Consider the following 19,370-nt stretch of genomic DNA (forward strand, 5'->3'; position numbering starts at 1 on the left):
TGGCAATAACATTTCCATGTCTGGGGATAAGATTTCATGTTAAGAGAACAGTGGGCAAAGAATAGTGAGACAGGAGGGAGACGAGGTAACAGGTACCTTGAAGTGACTATTGGATCGCTGAAAAAGGACAGTCGCATGAAAGCAAGAGTTGAAATGTAGCAAGAACAAATGGGAGAAAATAGATTTTGAAACACACACACACACACAAACTGGCTTTAATCCGCTGGCAGCCCGTCCAGCCCCAGCCCTTCAGTGCCTCCTGCCGGGCCGCCCCAGCCCCTGGCAGCCGGAGAGGGCAGCTGTGTGTTCTCCAGCTCCTTCTACGTCAAGTGCCATTTTGATTTTTGTTTCCTTTGCTTCCCCATAGGATATGCTTTTCTTCCTTAATCAGAAAGGACCCCTCACAAAAGGGATCTTCAGACAGTCGGCCAACATGAAATCCTGCAGAGAGCTGAAAGAGAAACTGAATTCCGCAGTTGAAGTACAGCTAGACTGTGAATCGGCTTTCGTGATAGCCTCTGTCTTAAAGGTGGGAACGCACACCTTTGGTCCCCCCAGTAGTGGAGCTCTGGGGGAAGACAGCTGGTCTCCCTCATTATAACGCTATCCCCATCTGCAAAGAACCATCATAGTTAGATTCTCACAGCCAATTAGCTATGTGGTAAAAGTATTTGTAGCAGAAATACTTGTGGCAAAGATGTCTATGCAAATAGGTTTACTTTTAAATTATTTTAGAGCCTCAGCTGTAGTTAGCTGGCCTTCCCTTGTTCCTCACTAACATTTGGCCATAGGACATACAGCGACATTTCAGTAATGACCCCCTGCTACGACTGTGACTGTGCTTGGCATTGAGTGTATGCAGTGAAAGGCGAGGGTCTGGTCTGGTCCTGCCCTGAAGGAGCTCGTAGGTTCATGGGAGACATGCTCACCTCATCAACTGACTGCAGCACCGAGGCCCAAGGCTTCCATGAAGTCACAGAAACACGACATGTACATCACAAGTTGTGTATCGCCTTTGGTAAAGCACATATGTAAGGCTGCTATTTGATTTTCCAGAAAGAATTAAAATTACTCCATTGCACACCTGTCTCCATGTTGTAAGCAGGAACTTGCAAGAGGGTGGTCAGCCATGGGTGCAGCGCTTAGACATGGAATTGGGTTTTCTCTACCTGAAGTTTCCTAAGGTGGAGATCAGACTTCACAAGCTTGGCTTGTTGGGACCATGCCAAAAGCAACAGAGAGTGCTGGCCTAGAAAGGAAAGGAACATAGGACCAGGACCAAAGTGTGTTTACTTTTAAGCTTTTTTGTAAACAAATGTCAAACAACAAACTCCCTTGGTCAGATCCTACTTGTGTCATAGTCTGGTTTCACCACACCCGGCCCCACAAGTGCTCTCAGCAGGAGTCTTGAAGGCCAGGAAGGATAATGTACCAGGGACATGTTATTTAATATACATTATGGATGAGGGTGCTGCCCTAGGCTCCCAGAGCCCAACCATAGCCTGGAATGCCTTCTCCCCTCTGATGAAGAATACAGGGAGAAACTCCAGACACCTCTGGGTGGAATTAGTCACCAATGCCACTGGAATCTAAAGTTCTAAATTACCAGGGACTTTGTTTTATTTACTACCCTGTTCCTGGCACCTCAAGCAGTGCCTGGCACAGATAAGTAAATATGTATAGAATGACTGGATGACTGACTACCACATTGTGAATCTCACAGATACCTTCGTGCATTTCTTTTAACTAGTGATTTGAGAGAGAGAGAGAAAAAAAAGATTAGGATGGTTTGCCACACTCTGCCATGTTACACTAGTTTGCTAAGATATATACAAACAGGAGGTTTCAGTCCAAACAGTTTGTCCTTTATCTTTCCCACTGTAGTCCAGACCCCATCTTCCCTCTGGTTTTTTGTTAGGAAAAAAATTCAAAGCATATTTTTCTGTGTATGCACATCATTGGAGGGCTGGCACAGAGCTCTGTGTGTTCCAAAGAAGGGAGGACTGAACTTTCCAATAAAGTGCCTTCTTTCTAATTTCTCTAATACAAATTAGTAGAATAACAATTTAAAAAAAATTTTCCCTCTATGTAAGGATTTTCTACGACACATTCCGGGAAGCATATTTTCATCAGATCTCTATGATCATTGGGTCTGTGTAATGGACGAAGGAAATGATGAGGAGAAAATAAATGCAGTTCAAAGGTAATTACTCCAATTTGGTCATTCCTCAAAAATACTTTAAAAAAACTTATATTTTATAAGCTTGTCTGTTAATGTAATAATAACTGTCAAAGTCATATCCATAGGGGCCAGTTTAAAAATAGATTTATGCTAGCAACTGTCATTGTTATTGGTTTTTTTCCTAATCTTATTAATATGGAATACTCGACCATTGTACACCTTCTGTATATTCTAATCTGATAGGCACTGAAACCCATTAGACTAATAGCTAATACTGTAGACACAATCTACAATTTATGACCTTAATTTTGGTAAATATTTAACTAACCAGGCGATTCCTTATACACTTCATTTAGCAGCTGAATTCATACAGAGAAAATTCCTTCCCCTCAAGGAACTCACAGTCTAGTAGAAATAGACAGATAAAACCCAGAATTCCAGGGCGGTGCAGTCAGTGCTGTGACAGGGGTATGTGGAGAAGGGGATGTGAGGACAGTCCAGAGAGACAGTCAACTCGTTGAAAGTGTCAAGGGAAAAGGGAGTTGCAAAGCCTCAGCCTGATCACAGAGAATGCATTGTCTGTCCTCATGGAAAGGGAAGTTGAGGGCAGAACCCAGCACCCCCATTCCTGAGTATTTCCCACATCATAAGAGAATAGGAAAGAAGTGTCCATTAATGAAAAGCAATACTTGCGTTTCTGTGAAACCCAAGAATCCCAGTATCATTTATTTGCAAATGCTTGTTTAGTGCAATGTTATCTTGAGCAACTTTCAAATGTAAATCATTATCTACACGCAGCTACTGATGGTGTAAGTGTTGAAGACACCAGACTCAGAGCCATGTACAAAATGCTGTCTCTGCTTTCATGACAGCTTGTTGGGAACTGTTCAGAGACAGGGAACCTGAGATTCTGTATTGTTGTTGCTCACTGTCTAAAACTTTATATTCTAGAAGCTATTAAAGGATGATTTTTAAAAGGCCAAAATTATGGCTCTCATATAAATATACACACATGAAAGAAATTTTATTTAAAACATGAATTAATAAAGAGAACTACTAAGATGTTACTGCCGCCGGTTCAGCGAAGATGGTTAACTACCACAAGTTATAATAATTGAATCAGAAATGCTGAAATGATTTTATAAATAGATTTGAAAAAAACTGGCTTTTTCTGCTGGGACATGAGGCAGTGCAAATAAATCACGTGTCTCTTCACCAGAGAGAATTTTCAGGTCTATGGACAAGAATTATGTGTGTTGCTGTCAATGTGCTACAGTTTACAGAGGTGTAAAATAACTCAAAGGCTCAGGGCCCCCTCAGAATCTGACACCCCAAAAGAGCACGCTAGGCAAGGCCTCACTGTCCAATGAAAACATTCAGTTATCTTTTGGCCCATTGCAATCTGTCATAATTTGTCCCTAGAAAACCATCCTCATTGTCAGTCTGTGGTGCTGAAGAAGCGCCTCTCTGGAATTTATGCAACAAGAGCCAGATTACCTGATGTTCTTCCCCAGGTTGTGATACAGGAAAATGGGGCGTGAGAGGAGGGCTGTGTCCCAGGTCTCACTTGAGTCCCTGGGATGCACCCTGCCAAGTGAGGGTCGTTGGCTTCATGCAGGAAAGAATTCAAGAGCAAGCCCTAGTTGGGTAAAAGTAGATTTGTTTAGAGAGATGTACACTCTGTAGACAGAGTGCAGGCCGTCTCAGAATGCAGGAGAAGGGCAGAGGGGAGCAGGGCTGGGTGTTTAGTTTAAAGGAGAAGTAGACACACAGTCCATAGACAGAGTGCCGGGCATCTGGGAAGGTGAGGGAGCAAGAGAGTCCACGAGGCACGGTGTTGCGAGTTTTTATACGCTAACAAGTGAGAGGATTACTCCAACTGCTTTGAGGAAGGGGTGGGGATCCCCAGGAATTGGGCCACCACCCTCTCCTTGACTTTCATGGTCAGCCTCAGAGCTGTCATGGCACCTGTGGGTGTGCCGTTCATGGTGCTAGTACATTACAATGTGTGTGAGGGAGCTCAGGGTCCGCTGGAGGTCAGATCCCCTTCCATCCTGGTCCTCAAGGTCCATCGGAAGTTGACTTTTCCTCCACCTTGGTGCTAACTGCTGTGTCATTCCTTTAATGGCTGTGTCCTGCCCCCTTCCCTCCTGTCTCAGTTGCAGATTCTTGTTGGAAAAAAGCAACAAGCATGAATGGTAGTAAAAAAAAAAAAGGTAGTAAATGATGGTGAAGGATAATTTAAAAATCCCTTATCAAGTATAAAATTGGAACAGTAGGAAATACACTGTTATAAGCTTGACTGATGTGTGAAAGTGGTACCACTGAGATAAAGAGACATGGGACAGAATTGACCTTAGAAGCTGGTGGAGCAGAGTGTAAGCTCTCAGGATGAAACTGGGTATCTTTGTGGCTGAGGCTTGAAAGGTTCACACCCAGAGACAGAATACACAAAATAAATGAATAACACCCCTGAGTCTTACTCTCCCCCTCTGTAAGACAGTCCTCGCTCCGCACGTACCGTATAAGCTGACACTCCTGCATCTCTGAACTGTGTTTCTGTCTGCATGGTTCCCCATGAAAAGTGAAGAAAGGTTGCCCTGTCTACAAGTTTTCCACAAAATGTCTTGCTTAAAGAGCACTTTTGTCTGTCTTTAGGCTATTAGACCAGCTCCCAAGAGCCAACATTATTCTGCTAAAGCATCTTTTTGGGTTATTGCACAAGATTGAACAACACAATTCATCGAATCAGATGAATGCATTTAACTTAGCGGTGTGCATCGCTCCAAGCGTCCTTTGGCCTCCTGCTTCCTCCAGCCCTGAACTAGAAAGTGAATTTACAAAAAAGGTAATGAAGTTTTTCATTTTTCTGCCCTGGGGGACTGAGTCCCCATTTTGAACCTAAAGTCTGGGGTATTAATTCTGAAAGACATGTTCTTAAGTACATCTTCTTATAAGTCTGAGTTCATCAACAGTTCTGTCCTCTCCTGGTAGACTGCAGAAAGGTGATTTCTTAAGTAAAGAAAGTGACAGTAATTGGGTTACTTCTGTTTTCCCTTTAAGGGGGCAAACAGCTATGACTGACTGAAACCATAGAGGAATAAGAGCAGATGATAAGATTTTAAAAAGAAACAAAATACTTTGAAATTAAACAGGTGCAGGTGGAAATCTCAGCCCTCCCCACTTGCCAGATGTACAATCTAGGGCAGAATTAGTTACACTGATCCACAGTTTCCTCACCTAACACAGTGGAGGTGGGGATGGTACCTCGCTCAGTCAGTACTTACTTGAAATCACACTCCTGCAGTACCTGGTGGTTAGTACAGGGACAGGGTACTGATTCCTCTTCCTCCCAATGTTCTGCCTGTTCCTTTGCCTCAGCTATTGGGGCAAGAAGACTATGGAAATGTTCCAGTTTATCTCAGTGGAGGCACAGCGCTCCCCAGTGAGCTCTTCTCCAAGCATCTCCAGTTCTGGCTCCTCAGGGAGGGAAGTGCATGGGAAGAGGCTGGTCAGGCAAAATGTACGCTTTTCTCTCCAGCTGTCTCTCTCCTTCACAGTAAATCCACAGAGGATGCCCACCTCCCACACTTACGACACCTGCCTTTTACATAAGAAACATATTTTATAAGTCTTTATCTAGTGATGCTTCATGAATTTTAATAAGAAAGTATATTTCTTCATCCCAAATGCCCTGTCCAGAGAATACTTAAAATTGCCCTAATTTGAAAGACAGGACCATTAGTATCAAAATGTTAGCATTAAACCAAGGCCACAAATAATAACTTTAAGCCACTGGTTAAAATCAATTTCTATACTCAAACCACTCTTGAAAGTATCATGTGTTTTTTAGGGGAAACAGTTCTGTTTAGTTTTCAAGGAGAAAAGAACTTTGAATTTCTCTCAGGATTCTTTCACTTTTTTTTTTTTGGTTTGAACCAGGATTCATACAGGAAGTGTGATTTATAGGTGCGCTGTGTGAAAAGTAGCCCTTCATTTTTGCTCCTTTTTTGTACAGGTTTCTCTGCTTATACAATTTCTGATTGAAAACTGCTGTAGAATATTTGGAGAAGAAATCACTTCCCTTCTGGAAGAGGTTTCAGTGACATGTGATACAAAAGAGAATGCCTCAGGTATTGTGAATAATGGGGTTGTTTTTGTGTGTGAGAAATAGCCACACACGTGAAGGTCAGCGAGGGCACCGGTTACCCTCAGCCCAGAGCAGCTCAGGCGAAGGGGCCTCTCGCCTGGGTCAGGGGCCGCGGGCTTCCGCCCCTTCTTTAGAAGGCCTGCTCGTAGGTCAGGCTGTGTTAACACTGTGGTCGGGTTACCAAGCGTATAAGACAAGGTTCCCAAACTCCAAGACATTGTTAGTGGCAGAATTTTAACTTTTTTTTTAAATAAACCTTACAAGGATATACAGTAGAACAATTAACAGACTTACAATATAATATATTGTTATAACATATTGTTACAATATCTTACAATATAACAGAACTGCTGTGGTTGAAACTGGAGTAGGAGACCCAGAAGCAGGCCTGGTCTGGTTCCTCCTCATCTTCCTCTCTGAGGTCCCTGACACCTCTCAGAAATCCAGCGCCCTGCAAAGTACTTGAGAAAACAGCTAGCTTCATGGGGCAGGGCAGGGTGTGTGGGGCTTGAAGACATTCAGCCTTCCAGAATATGAATGCCTGCACCACCAATTCTTGGTTATCTTTGAACAATTATTCTGTGCCACCATAACATTAGTATCTTCTCCTGTAATTGTAGGAAACCATAACATCTAACTGGTATGATTGCCGTAAAGAATAAACAAGGTAATAGATATTAAAGAACTTTGTCAAAGGGAAATTGATACGGTTGGTAAATGATTTCTCTGAGGCTAATAGAGTTAATTAGGTATATCTGCCAGCTAATCCATTTAATAAAAGACAGAGTCTTATTCAGAACCTGGGTGTATCTGCATTAATTTATTCTTTTTTTTTTTTTACCATTTCTTGGTATTATGACATGTGTTCATTGTTTTGAGGAAATCTTACTTAAAGAAAGCCTATTTCTCCAGGGACTGAGGTAAATCTAGTATACCCCAAAAATTTACTTTTAATTTCTGCACTAACAACTAGAAACATTGTGAAAGATGCTTTCTTTCTTGGGAGTAGGAATTTGAAAAATCTGCATGAAAACAGAATTAAACTAAACATCATAGTTGTTTAGTTGTTTTTTGTTTTGTTTTTTTTAAGGCAGCATGTATTTGAGGCAAGTGCAAATGTTAATCATGGTTTGATTTTTTTGGCAGATATCTCCTGCTTCCAGCTGAATGACTCCTCCTATGACAGCCTGGAAAGTGAGCTGAATGAAGAAGTCGATGCTCCATGCAGTGACTTAGTAAAGAAACTCGGTCCAGGCAGCAGAAGCATGGACTCCGTGTTAACCCACATTGACTCTGACCTCGAGCAGCCTGAGGCAGAAGGCGTTTTAACCTTGAGTGAGTTTGACTTAGACCATCCTAAAGATGAAGACGTCCATGTGGAACAGCCCGGTGAGCCCGCGCCAGTGGCCATGGCAGCAGTGCACAGAAAGGCCTCACTGCAGGACCAGGCCAGTGTCCCTTCTGACACAAGCACCCCCAGCTACCTGTCCGCAGCTACAGAAGATGCTCCAAAAACCCCGATGCAACAGCGACACTGCTCGGAGCCCAGCATCGGCTACCTGGGTTCAAAGCTTTCCTTTCTTAGGGCGTTTTATCAGAAAAGGATACGCAGGTCCAGCTATGATGCGATTCTCCTGAAAAAAGATGAGAACCATCTGAGTCAGAATCCACCCCTCCAGGAAGAGGGTAAGACAGGTTTTAAAGTGAGTTTAGTCACAGATACTGATGTCAAGAAAAATGCCACTGATAAAAATCATAAGGAGAAAAGCTTTTGTGATAGCGAAGGAAATCGTGTAAAGCTTTTTCCTAAATCCAAGCCAGGGACCATTTCTTACAGCCGCCTGTCCTCACATGATCGTCCCAGGAACCAGCCCTTCACTGCGGACATGGCTGGGTACTCCCCACCACGCACAGCAGAGCCCCTCAAGGGCTCAAGGAGGCAGCGGCGCTGCTCAGAGCCCAGCACTGAAGACCAGCACTGCAAACTGACCTATCTCATGGGACTTTATTCAAAAAAGAAGCAGCACAACGCAAGCTGTGACGCCAGTCTCTCGCACAAAGAGGAGGATTATCTCAAGCGGCACAAGTCTTTGCAGATGGAGGGGCAAAAGCTTATCAATCGGAGCTTGGTCATGGGGATCGAGGTTGGCAAGAGTGGTGCCACAAACCAGATCACTGAGAAGGTCTTCCCCCCAAGGTTAAACATTTGCCCGAGGAGTAGCTGTTCCAGCTTGTCCTCCCCGGACACCTCCCCATCTGGCTCACCAGTGAGCTCCCAAGACAGCGCTTTTCCTCAGATTTCTGAACAGTCGGTGTTTACACCCACTGAAACATCCTCTCCAATAGATTGCACTTTTCAAGCTCAAGGAAAACAGGAAGAGCTTTCTTCTGACTTTAGCAGTTCCAGCCTCATTTCTGGAATTCCCGGTCCCTCATCAGGGCAGGCCAGTAGCCACCAGGCTCATACAAAAAAGGACAGCCTAGAAGGGCATTCACAAATGCATTCTATAACTCTTCACCCCAGCACATGGTTGAGAAATGGTATAGCCAGTTTGAAAAATTGGTCCCTCAAAAAGAAGGCAAGGGTACCGAGACCAGAAAACAATAAAACAGGTTCTCTAAAAGGACCCATGGAGCCACCTCCATTTGCTTCTGGCATTCCAGAAGCCAGCACACTGCAAGAGAGACAGACAGACATTCCCCAAAGGGCAACTGAAGGACTTGGAGCTGTGCAAACAGCCCAGTGCTGATGCTGAGGACACGCATTCAACCAAAGACATTTAACCACAATCAGAATCTAATATCTGCAAGGACAGAAACCGGGCTAATAACATAAAGATAATAATTATTATGACCCCTGTGTATAGAATAACCAAGACAGGTAGCATCAAGGTTATCACTGCTGATACTTAGGACAAAAAAAGAATCCTCTTTATTGAGATTTATTTGGCAAAAAGTTGAGACTAAAAGATTTTATCACCTGTTTGGGAGGCTTTTCCTTATTAGAGCATGGATTGATCCTGTCATGCATTTTAAGAGATCCGAGCAGAGGGCTAAAGAAGCATCATCTTCTCTAGAGGAAACATGCCTTAGATGACACTAAGAAGGCAAGGATATCAAAAGTGAAGAATAAAAACCATGGACAGAGTGGGAAGTCTGCAAAGAAACCATCCGCATTCCATGAAATGTTTTTAATAAGTAAGCAAGAAAAATACCACCAATCAAAGCATTAAGAAGGAAAGCATGTCAGATGATCAAGGAAATCACATCAGACTTTTCCCTGAAACCAAGCGAGTGGCCAGTTCTGAGACATCTCATAGTCAATCACGTGCCCTCACAGAATCATTCCAGGTACCAGCCCATTAAGGCAGCTAGAGTGGAAAAAACTCGAGGGATTCAAGCCACAAGTACCAAGACATCATAGTTTTTGTTGGTCAATTTGTTTTTCCATGGGTGTTTCACTGCTCTACAGAGGCCCCCGGACATAGCTATGGGGAGAAAGAAGGAAATGGGTGCTCATTTCAGTGTTCTTTCCGGAGATGCCTGAGCCAGGAACATTCTCCAGAAATGCACTTTTCCCTCCTAGGAGGTGCCCTCCTGACAGCATTCGCTGTCTGGGTGAGGAGGAAGAGTCTGCAACAACAGTCATTCCTGTGTTACATGGTCATCGTTGCCAACAGGTGATCAAAGCAGGACCCCACTTTGCGGAAATGTTTTTCTGCAGCCTTGTCTCTAGGATTAATCAGCCAAAAAAAATTGCTGATAAATTCTCCCTTTTCTGATGACCAATTCACAGCTAAGAGAGCAGTTTACAGAGCTGGCAGGTTATAAAGAGTCACAGAAAAGAAGAGCCACCACAGTGGCACTCAGGCCTTCTTTCAGACAGTCCTCGATACTGGATTTTCTCACCTCCAGAACTTTTTACATCTTTTTCTCCCAAAATGATTCATGGTCTATACCCAACTGGAATAAACCAATGGGGTATACACCATGGTGCGTGCCCCACTGGAACACACCAGTGGGATATACACCACGGTGCATGCCCCACTGGAACACACCAGTGGGGTATACACCATGGTGCGTGCCCCACTGGAATACACCAAAGTGGTATACACCGAATGGGGTATAAACCATGGTGTATACCACATTGGTTTATTCCAGTGGAGCACACACAGTGGTGTAGACCCCATTGGTTTATTCCAGTGGGGCACACACCGTGGTGTTTACCCCATTGGTGTATTCCAGTGGGGCACACACCGTGGTGTTTACCCCATTGGTGTATTCCAGTGGGGTATAGACCATGAATTATTTTGGGACAAAAAGATGTAAAAACTTCTGGAGGTGAGAAAATCCAGCATCGAATACTGTCTGAAAGAAGGCCTGACAGCCACTGTGGTGGCTCTTCTGTTCTGTGACTCTTTACAACCTGCCAGCCCCTCTCTCTGAAAGGTTACACCTCTCCTGGATTACCTCCATTTATGATTGGGCCTTGCCAGACAGTATCATGTGACAATCAGGGATGGCTGTGCACCTTCCTTCATTTTAAACACTTACTTATTAGTAATTGCTTAGAACCCATTTGACCTCTTTAATTCAAATTCCAATAGCCCTTTCTCCCACAAACTTGTTTATTTCAAATCACCTTTCTTAGCCACCCAGAAACTTTCATGCCATATATGCGTCCCCTGTTGTCCTAAAGATTGTATTTTTTGTTATAAAAAAATATTTTTTCTGTAAACTAGAAGAAGTCCTTTCAGTATTAGCTATAGGTGCTACCTACCTCTCGGGGACATGGCCCTTTTTGTCCTAAGCAGTATAATAAGCCGTTAGAATTCTGTGTCCAAAGAGCTCCTTTATGACACTGGCCATCCTAGTCACAGATGTGAAGTAGATTTCACCTTATCACCAACCACTCCTATATTGAGACTCCTCCAAGTATCCCTATGCATCTCACGTGATATGATAGATGAGAGCAGCAGGGTTCCCCTCACCTTGTGGGCCCACTACTGTCAGAACTGCAATGTGTGAATGAAGCTCTATTGTTTGGAGCGTCTTTTCCAGAAACAAACTTCTTCTCTACTTAACAAAATAATAGTTCTAGCCATGTTTTTGTTTTTCTTTTGTATTGGCGGGAGAAAATCATACACCCAGTTTGAAGCAGAGAAAAGAATAGATACGCGAGTTCTTTAATAACCATTTCTACTCTGTGTTCCCTTAGACACTCCTTACATATTTAATGTGAATACTTAATATTGCTTTAAAGTATTATATTGTATGATTTGAAGACAGACTACATGTCATTTTATTACACTCTTGTCAGTCTATAAAATATTAGACTGATGCTTTATGTAAGATGCTTTTGAGTTTGTATAATATATCTTGACAAATTTTACTACCATATGTTATGTAAGAAATGTGTATTTTTGTACTTGCAGAAACTGCTAACTTTTAAAGTTGTTTGATTTTTCAAGGCACTGATAATAGATATGTATGAAGTCCATGCTATATATTAAATGAAACACCATTCTCCAAAAGTTAACAATCCCACCAGAGTTATTACTCTGCCCTTTGTGTAACTGTTTTAGCTAATAAGCTCAATTTCTGCTTAACGTTGGGAATTTCATAAAATGTAATTAATGCTGAATTGGAACTTTGAACTTCTCATCATAGGCCATGGTCAGTCTTTCCAGAAAAAGACATTTTTTCTATTCTTATCATTTACCAAACAAGTCATGCTTTAGACACAAAGTCTTCATTTTCTTAAGTATTATATTCTCATGGTGCTCCTAGAATCAGATGCACATATAGTCTACATTCTTATAGCAAAAAAAAAATTAACTCGATTTGATTGTATAAGATTTTCTTATCTAAATTTGAACCATTCTGACCAGAGTGTCCAGTTGATTCCAGACACACCCAGGCATCCCAGGATGTCTGGATCCAGATACTACAAGACATCAGTACTTCTAAGATTGTGTAAACTTAAGCAGTATTACTGTTTTCTTGCGACTGCTGCATTTTTGCCCTCTCAAAGTTCACAGAGTTCACTCTGTGTGAGTTCAAGCACCATTTCAAAGAGATTCAAAAATATATATACTACATTAGCCCAGAAAACAATGATTTGCTTTGAGCAATATAGACCTGCAACCCACTGTCAGAAATGTCACTGATTAAATTTGGGCAATGTTCACATATACTGATGTTAATTTCTCCTTAATGTTAAACAAATAAAGTAATTTTTTGCTTTTAAAGAAGAATCTTATTCTACTGTGAAAACATTGGATTCAATAAATTATCTCACATTGTATTTTTCTGCTTTTCATGGTGTGATATTGAATTGAAAGCGTCTAATGTATCCTTGAACCAGTGGCATATTTTGTCTGTTGAAAGGTAACTGAGACTGTTATATATCTTAGTCTGACTTACAGTAGGAAATGTTTAACTGATCTTTTCCTACCTGGTCATGTTTTAATGACTTGAGAGGAAGTCTTTGGAAAGTGTTTATTTCAATACCAAAAAAAAAAAATTGAATAAACTTGGGTAAAATGTTAACTTTTTAAAAAAAAAATCTATTCTGGTTATGAGGATATCTCATAAGCTAACTTTCCTGCTGAAAGGAAGAGTACTCTTGAGTTCTGGGTTTTCTACACCAAGCATGAGTCTCCCTTATTTCTGAGCCATTTCTGGGTATAAATCCTTTGTGTGTGTGTGTGTGTGTGCATGTGTGTGTTTAAGTAAACTCCTTAAGCTTCAGTTCTGCATGATGTCAGTGTGTGATAGAATTTGTAGAAGGCTCTAGGGTGTGATTTGGAAAATTTTGTTTCCGAATCCTCAAAAAATATACACAGGATGGTATTAGATATATATTGTTACTTAATTTGTACAGCATGTGTGCTCATTGTGTAGTGCCAGAGTGCACATACATACGTAGGAAGATAGTTCAAAGTGCTTCTCTAATATATTTTAATTTGTTAAGGCAAAGTAAATACGTTTTCTGGAGTTTGACCTTATATGACCATGTGAGATGCAGGTTTGGGAGATGTTGAGGTTTAAATGCTAGTTGTTTTATCTAGGTTTGATTTTTAGATTACAGCAACTTGGAATTCAGTTTAGAACTCCTCACAGCCTCTTGATCTGCTGTGAGGAGTGAATAAATTAGCTAAAAACCTATACTTGTGAGGCAGGCCCATTACTTTGAGCAAGTAAAATAGATATTTTAAAGAAATACTCCATCTTTCCCAGGTCACAGAGATGGTGATTATTACAGCCTAAAATTTTTAGAGGGAAAGGAAACATTCTATCTTTGCCCCAAGAATGAGATGACTAAGAAGCAGAGAATCTTCAAAATACATGAACACAGAGAAGCTTACTGCTTGAAGGCACAGCAAATGAATAGAGGGGGAGGAAAGCCAGAGATGAGCTAATTCAAGCAATAAATTGAATCACAAGGAGTTTAGAGAAAATTGAGAAAAGGGAAAGAGTGTGGCCAGAGGGAGATAGAAGTGTTACAAATGATATAAATGCTAGTCAGACAGTGTAATTTTTATTGCCAGGTACTGTTCTAGACCCTAGGATATAAGGTAAAAAAGGATCGCTTGTTTCTGTCCTCAAGGACTTTAAAATAACTTGGGAAAATTAGGCTGCAGAGAAGAAGGGGAGCAGTGAACACCCACTGGGCACTTAACTGTTGCCTCCATGCACTGGTGATCTGCACATTGTTTTATTTCATTTAATGTTCACTATATCCTATGTGGTGGGTACCTTCAGAACCTCACTCTGACTCCAGGCTCTTTTTTTCACCCTTTCATCTTAAAATAGTTTCCATAATAAAGCAGACACAAGGCGTGTACATGAGGACCTATCCAAACCTTACTAATTTATTGTGTCTCAGTTAAATATCTCTAAGAAAATCCCCTCTCCCCTCCAAGTGTCTTCCAACAGGGACACCTGCCGATGCCACACAAGCACTCAGAGCTGTGGCAGTGGACAGAGCAGCAATTGGAACTATAAGAGGGGGACAAGCAAACAGAGCCCCCCTCAGCTGGGCTGGGTCTGAGGGATGCTCTGACCTATGGCTCTACCTATCCTGGCGTCCAACACAGGCCAGAGGTGATAGACAAAGTCAGAGGAGCTGATTTCAGTCAAGGCAGCTCTCTGCACCCTGTCGCACTAGATCAACCAGTGGTTGGTCTGGTGTCATGTAGACAAAACAACTATTTGATGAGTGAGTCTTTCACTTCCCACAGCTCAAGTCAGCATGAGTCTAGGGTGGTGCCTGCCAAGTATGTGGGCAAATTGTGGCCCCAAACATGTTGCTGTTTGCCATGCTGGAGGCAGCCCCACTTTCCCACTGCCCTCAGAGGGGTTTGGTTTGGAGCTGGGGGCAACAGAAGGAAGCTAAGGCTGGGAAACTGACAACTAGGATGGGGCTACCCTGAAAAGGTCTCAGGGGTTTCCCAAGTTTAGTTACCCTCCTGTCCAGAGTGGGGTTGGCAGAGACCTTGACCTCACCCCAGCGTGTGCCTGTGTGTGCCTGACCAGGCTGTAACAAAGGCTTTCTCGGAATCTGAGGTTAAGAAAGATGAAGGGCAGGGGCCACCTGTCTATCTGCAATGGTCATATTACATAATAATAGCTTTCTCTGATCTTTCTTCTGCCTGTTCATGGTTTCTCTACTTCCCTTCAACTTTGTAACGTGACACCCAGCTGCTGGCTTCTTACCTCTGCTACCTGCCCCCACCTCCCAAATCTCAGATTCACACAGAGAACAGAGACCCCTCCTGTTTTGAAGCCTGGAGGATCACACCAGTTCCCTTACAATCCCTCTGTTTGCTGGACTCATTGTTTAGTGATGCTGTAGCCAGTTGAGGACCATTCATCCTGCCTCCATGTCTCCCTCTCCCAGTTTAGTCTAAGGTTACTGTGCTGGAAAAATCTGAGCAAAGTCGTAATGTGAGAATGTATCCCTAGTCCCTGAAGTTCAGGTTTTCTGTGGCTTTAAATATCACCTTGGGTTTTTGGGTTTTTTTTTTTAACTAATTTTTCTCCTTTGTATGAACTTTCCTAACACTTAAGTATAGCTAAGGTTAAAAGTATATGATATAATTAAGAAGAAGGTGATTACATCTTATCTGTAAATGAAATATTTTGATGATGACCTACCATTCTATTACATAGGAAGAATTTGTAAAATATATGTATTTTCAAGGAAGAGTTAGCCTTGCTTTTCTAAATTTATGTGTTTTTTTCTGTGAGATTGGGTTCTGAGAGCCAGCCTTTCAGTTGAATACTTTGATACACATGGTCTAATCTTTTTTTCAAAGATTAGCTTCATGTAGCTTTAATATTTATATAGTTTCTTTGTCTAGAAGTATTACTTTAATTGAACTAAGCTCTGAATACATGAGGAAAAGAAGAGGATCGCAGTGCCAGGAAAGTGCTGCCTGGTTGGGCACTGGACTAGGATTCAGAGAATGACTACTCACTGAGGGGTCCTGAGAAGTCAGTCCCCGTGGGCTTTGAAGTGGGTTTAATAATAATACCACATCTGGTTGGGTTGTTGAGAAAATTGAACTGCATGAGGGATGTGAAAGTGCTTGGAAGCCCCAAATCACTGTATATTTCTATTATGTCCTGCTATTTTTGCAGCAGAAAAAATTGGATTATTTGTCTTATTATTGAATTGAAAGAGTTTATTATGCATCCTGTATACAAAGCCTTTATTAGACATATTATCTGCAGTTGTTCTGTCCCTGACTGTGGCTTGTCTTTTCATTTTTTTAATAATGCTTTTTGAAAAGCATATGCTTTTTTTTAGAAAGTTCAATTTATTGTTTCTTCCTGTTTTGTAGCCTATACTTTTGATGAGTTATTTAGAAATAATTACCAAATCCAAGGTTATGAGGATTTACTCTTATGTCTTCTTTCAAGAGTTCAAGAGTTTCATTTATTGCAGTTAGATATATTATCCATTTTGTTAATTTTTATATATGTTATGAAGTAAGGATCTAAGTCAGAGGTTGGCAGACTTTCTCTGTATGGGGCCATCGGGCTTTGTGGGCTGGACAGCATCTGTCCCAGCTCCTCACCTGTGCTGTTGTAGCATGAAGCAGTCATGGACAGTATGCAAACAGATATGACTGTGTTTCAAAAAAGTTTATTTGCAAAAGGAGGCAGCAGACTGGATTTACTTTATGGGGGTAGTTTGTTGATCTGTGCTCTAAATATTACTTTTTGCAGGTAGATATCCAATTGCCCCAGCTCCATTTGCTGGAAAAGATTATCTTTTCCCTATTGAATTGCCTTAATTTCTTTGTTGAAAATCTATTGACCATAATGAAGCACTATTTCTGGACTCTCTGCTGTGTTCCATTGAGTGGCATGTCTATCCTTTTGCCAGTACTACACTTTCTTGATAACTGTAGCTTTGTAGTAAGTTTTAAAATCAAGAAGTACAAATTTCAGCATTATTTTGACCATTCTAAATTGTCTGCATTTCCATATAGATTTTAGGGTCGATCTATCAATTTCTGCAAAAACAAAACAAAACAAAAAAACAAAACTGATCTAAGATTTTCTCAGAGATTAGTGAATGCCTCCGCCCACCTTCAGACCACAGGACGGGCTGGCACTCCAGAGAGACCCCCAAGCTGCAGCCTATCCCTCTGTCTCTGTTAGACTGATCTCCAAATTGTATTTTCATTGTTTAGAGTTTGGGCCTGTGAAATTAGAACTCATAAGTAGGTTCAAGAATTTCTTCCAGGACAAATTTGAGGTCCTCTGAACTTCTGTGCCCCTAAACCTAACCCTAACCCTAAACTTAACTTAGTGAGTCTATAGATCGATTTAAGAGAATTTCCATTTTAACAATATGGGTTCTTCCAATTGATAAAATTGGAAACTATATCAATTTATTTAGATCTCCTTTAATTACTTTCTGTTAAGAAAACAATAGCAATAAACCACATTATCACCTCAATAGAAAAACACATTTGACAAATCTAATATTCATTTATGATGAAACCTGTCAAAAACCTTGGAATAGAAGAGAAATTCATTAGCTGGATAAAAGCCCTCTTTAAAAAATCCTGTCTTCTGAAGCAGCATGGAGATTTTTAGAAACAAGGAGCCAGGGGCCCACTCCCTAAAAGAATGAATCAGAGCCTCTGGCCAGGATCCCACCTTGGCTAGTGGTCTCTAGTCAGGAAACACGGACAGCAAAGCGCACAAGGAAGGACTGGGACACCCCGGAAGCGGGGGGTTGTGGGCAAAGGTCCGCAAGGCTCAGTCTTGTTTGGTTACTGCCAGCAGGGACTCTTCCTGCAGGGTCAGGAGCTGTGGACTCAGTGACTCAGGGGTCCTAGATACATGTCCTTTTGTAACAGGCACAACTGTTCTGCTTTACATTGATTGCTAACATTTTAAAGGCATGGTAGGTAGAGTCCACACATCTGAGGGAGGGGTCACCCCCCCACTTCTTATTTATGTCCATTTAAGCTCTAAGCATTTTGGCCTACGTTATCACATCCCAATCCTCACAGCTCTTCCAAGTCAGCAGATCAGGCTGCATTATGTATTTTCAAAAGAGACATCTTTTAATGCTTAGAGAAAGAAAATGTGTTGCCCCTGGGCCCGCAGTCTGGGGGTCATGCTGAGACTGGCCCCAGGCTCTGAGGCAGGGAGGTAAATGGACCTTGCAGTTTCTTCATTCTCAGTTTGTCAGGGGAGGGATGTACAAGGGGATTTAGAGGACAAAGCTTGCCCAAAGTGTGTGCCTTTGCTGGGGCATCCTGGAGAACTGGGGTAACTGGATGAAGTCAGAGCCACAACTGGAAAGCAGATCACCCAGTTCTAGACCCAGCCCTGCTGTGGTCCAGTGTGGTCCTGGGCGAGTCCCTTCCCCTTCTCCCACCCCAGACCTCCTTGTCCTTAATGCAGGAAGAACTGCGTGGCTGACCTCTAAGGTGTAGGCTGGCACCAGGATGCAGATTGTTTCTGTTCATCTTCATTCTGCTTGGTTTCTATGGATTATGCTTTTGGAAAATGAATCAATTTGATTTCTTATTGTAAATACTTCATTTTCCTTTATATAATTGCCAGTGAATATGAGGGACTTTATTTTCCATGCCAAGCCACAGTGCCTGTTACTTGACCCCCCCAAAGTGGCAACTTTAACCTCCCGATGACTGCTGTTAGAGACAAATGCAGAGGGTGGGGGAGGCACCAAGCCAGACAGTATCAGGACATCATCTCAATCCTCACCTAGGCTTTGAATCATCTTTGAATCATCTTTTGAGTGGGTTTCCAATGGTCTAAGTCAGCCCATGGACTCAACACCCCATCATAATAATGTTCATTAAGCATTTATTTTGTGCCAGGCACTATCCTCCGTGCTTTTCATACATTTGTTAATTTAATCCTTATAACAACTCTATTAAGTTATTGTTATTCTCATTTCAAACATGAGGCAAATTAGGCACAGACAGGGTAGGTAACTTGTCCCAGACCACACAGCAAGTGGTAGGAGCCCAGAGCTAGACAAGGCCCATGGTTACCAGTAAGAAACTGGAGAGGAAGCAAAGAGCATTAAGATGCAGATGTCTCCACGGACAGTGCTCCATCCCATGCCTGGTAAAATGGGGGTGACAGAGCCAGGTAGGTTCAGAAAATCTGAGAGCAATGAAGATATGGCAACAACTGAAGTGGAAATGTCTGAGTGGGGTGTGCAGGCAGGCAGGGGTCGGTGAGATCAGCAAGTGCCCATGCCCAGCAGAGCAGGCAGGCGCCTGTGTGTGCAAGGGCGGCCCTGAAGGAAACGGCGAGTTATCCAGCCTGAGGAACCGCTCGTACAGGGACAGGAGAAAGTCAGAGGAACCACGAGCTGACTGAGAGTGTTTCCACCAGGCAGGGGAACCAAGACTTAGAGCAAAGGTTAGTTACAAAAAGATCGTTACTTTTTTTTGCACGTGGGATTTTGTGGATTGAAATTTGTACCCTTTATTTTAAATAGGATTTTAAAACATGAAATATGGATCCCAT

The 19,370-nt window shown here is 42.1% G+C and overlaps 1 protein-coding gene across 3 annotated transcripts in view; it reads left to right on the plus strand.

Annotated features, from left to right (window-relative positions):
* Nucleotides 1-12,639, plus strand: part of LOC140688953 (rho GTPase-activating protein 20-like) — a 70,881-nt gene extending 58,242 nt beyond the window's left edge. For all 3 annotated transcript variants that reach the window (XM_072948910.1, XM_072948911.1, XM_072948912.1), the window contains 5 exons: nucleotides 368-529; nucleotides 2,094-2,203; nucleotides 4,841-5,030; nucleotides 6,201-6,315; nucleotides 7,479-12,639. In XM_072948910.1, coding sequence (XP_072805011.1) covers nucleotides 368-529; nucleotides 2,094-2,203; nucleotides 4,841-5,030; nucleotides 6,201-6,315; nucleotides 7,479-9,082 — 2,181 coding nt within the window. In that variant the 3' untranslated portion in view covers nucleotides 9,083-12,639. The remainder of the gene's footprint in view (nucleotides 1-367; nucleotides 530-2,093; nucleotides 2,204-4,840; nucleotides 5,031-6,200; nucleotides 6,316-7,478) is intronic.
* Nucleotides 12,640-19,370: the final 6,731 nt, after the last annotated feature.

Source organism: Vicugna pacos, chromosome 24 (assembly GCF_048564905.1).
Source record: "Vicugna pacos chromosome 24, VicPac4, whole genome shotgun sequence".
Classification (NCBI taxonomy): Eukaryota; Metazoa; Chordata; class Mammalia; order Artiodactyla; family Camelidae; genus Vicugna; species Vicugna pacos.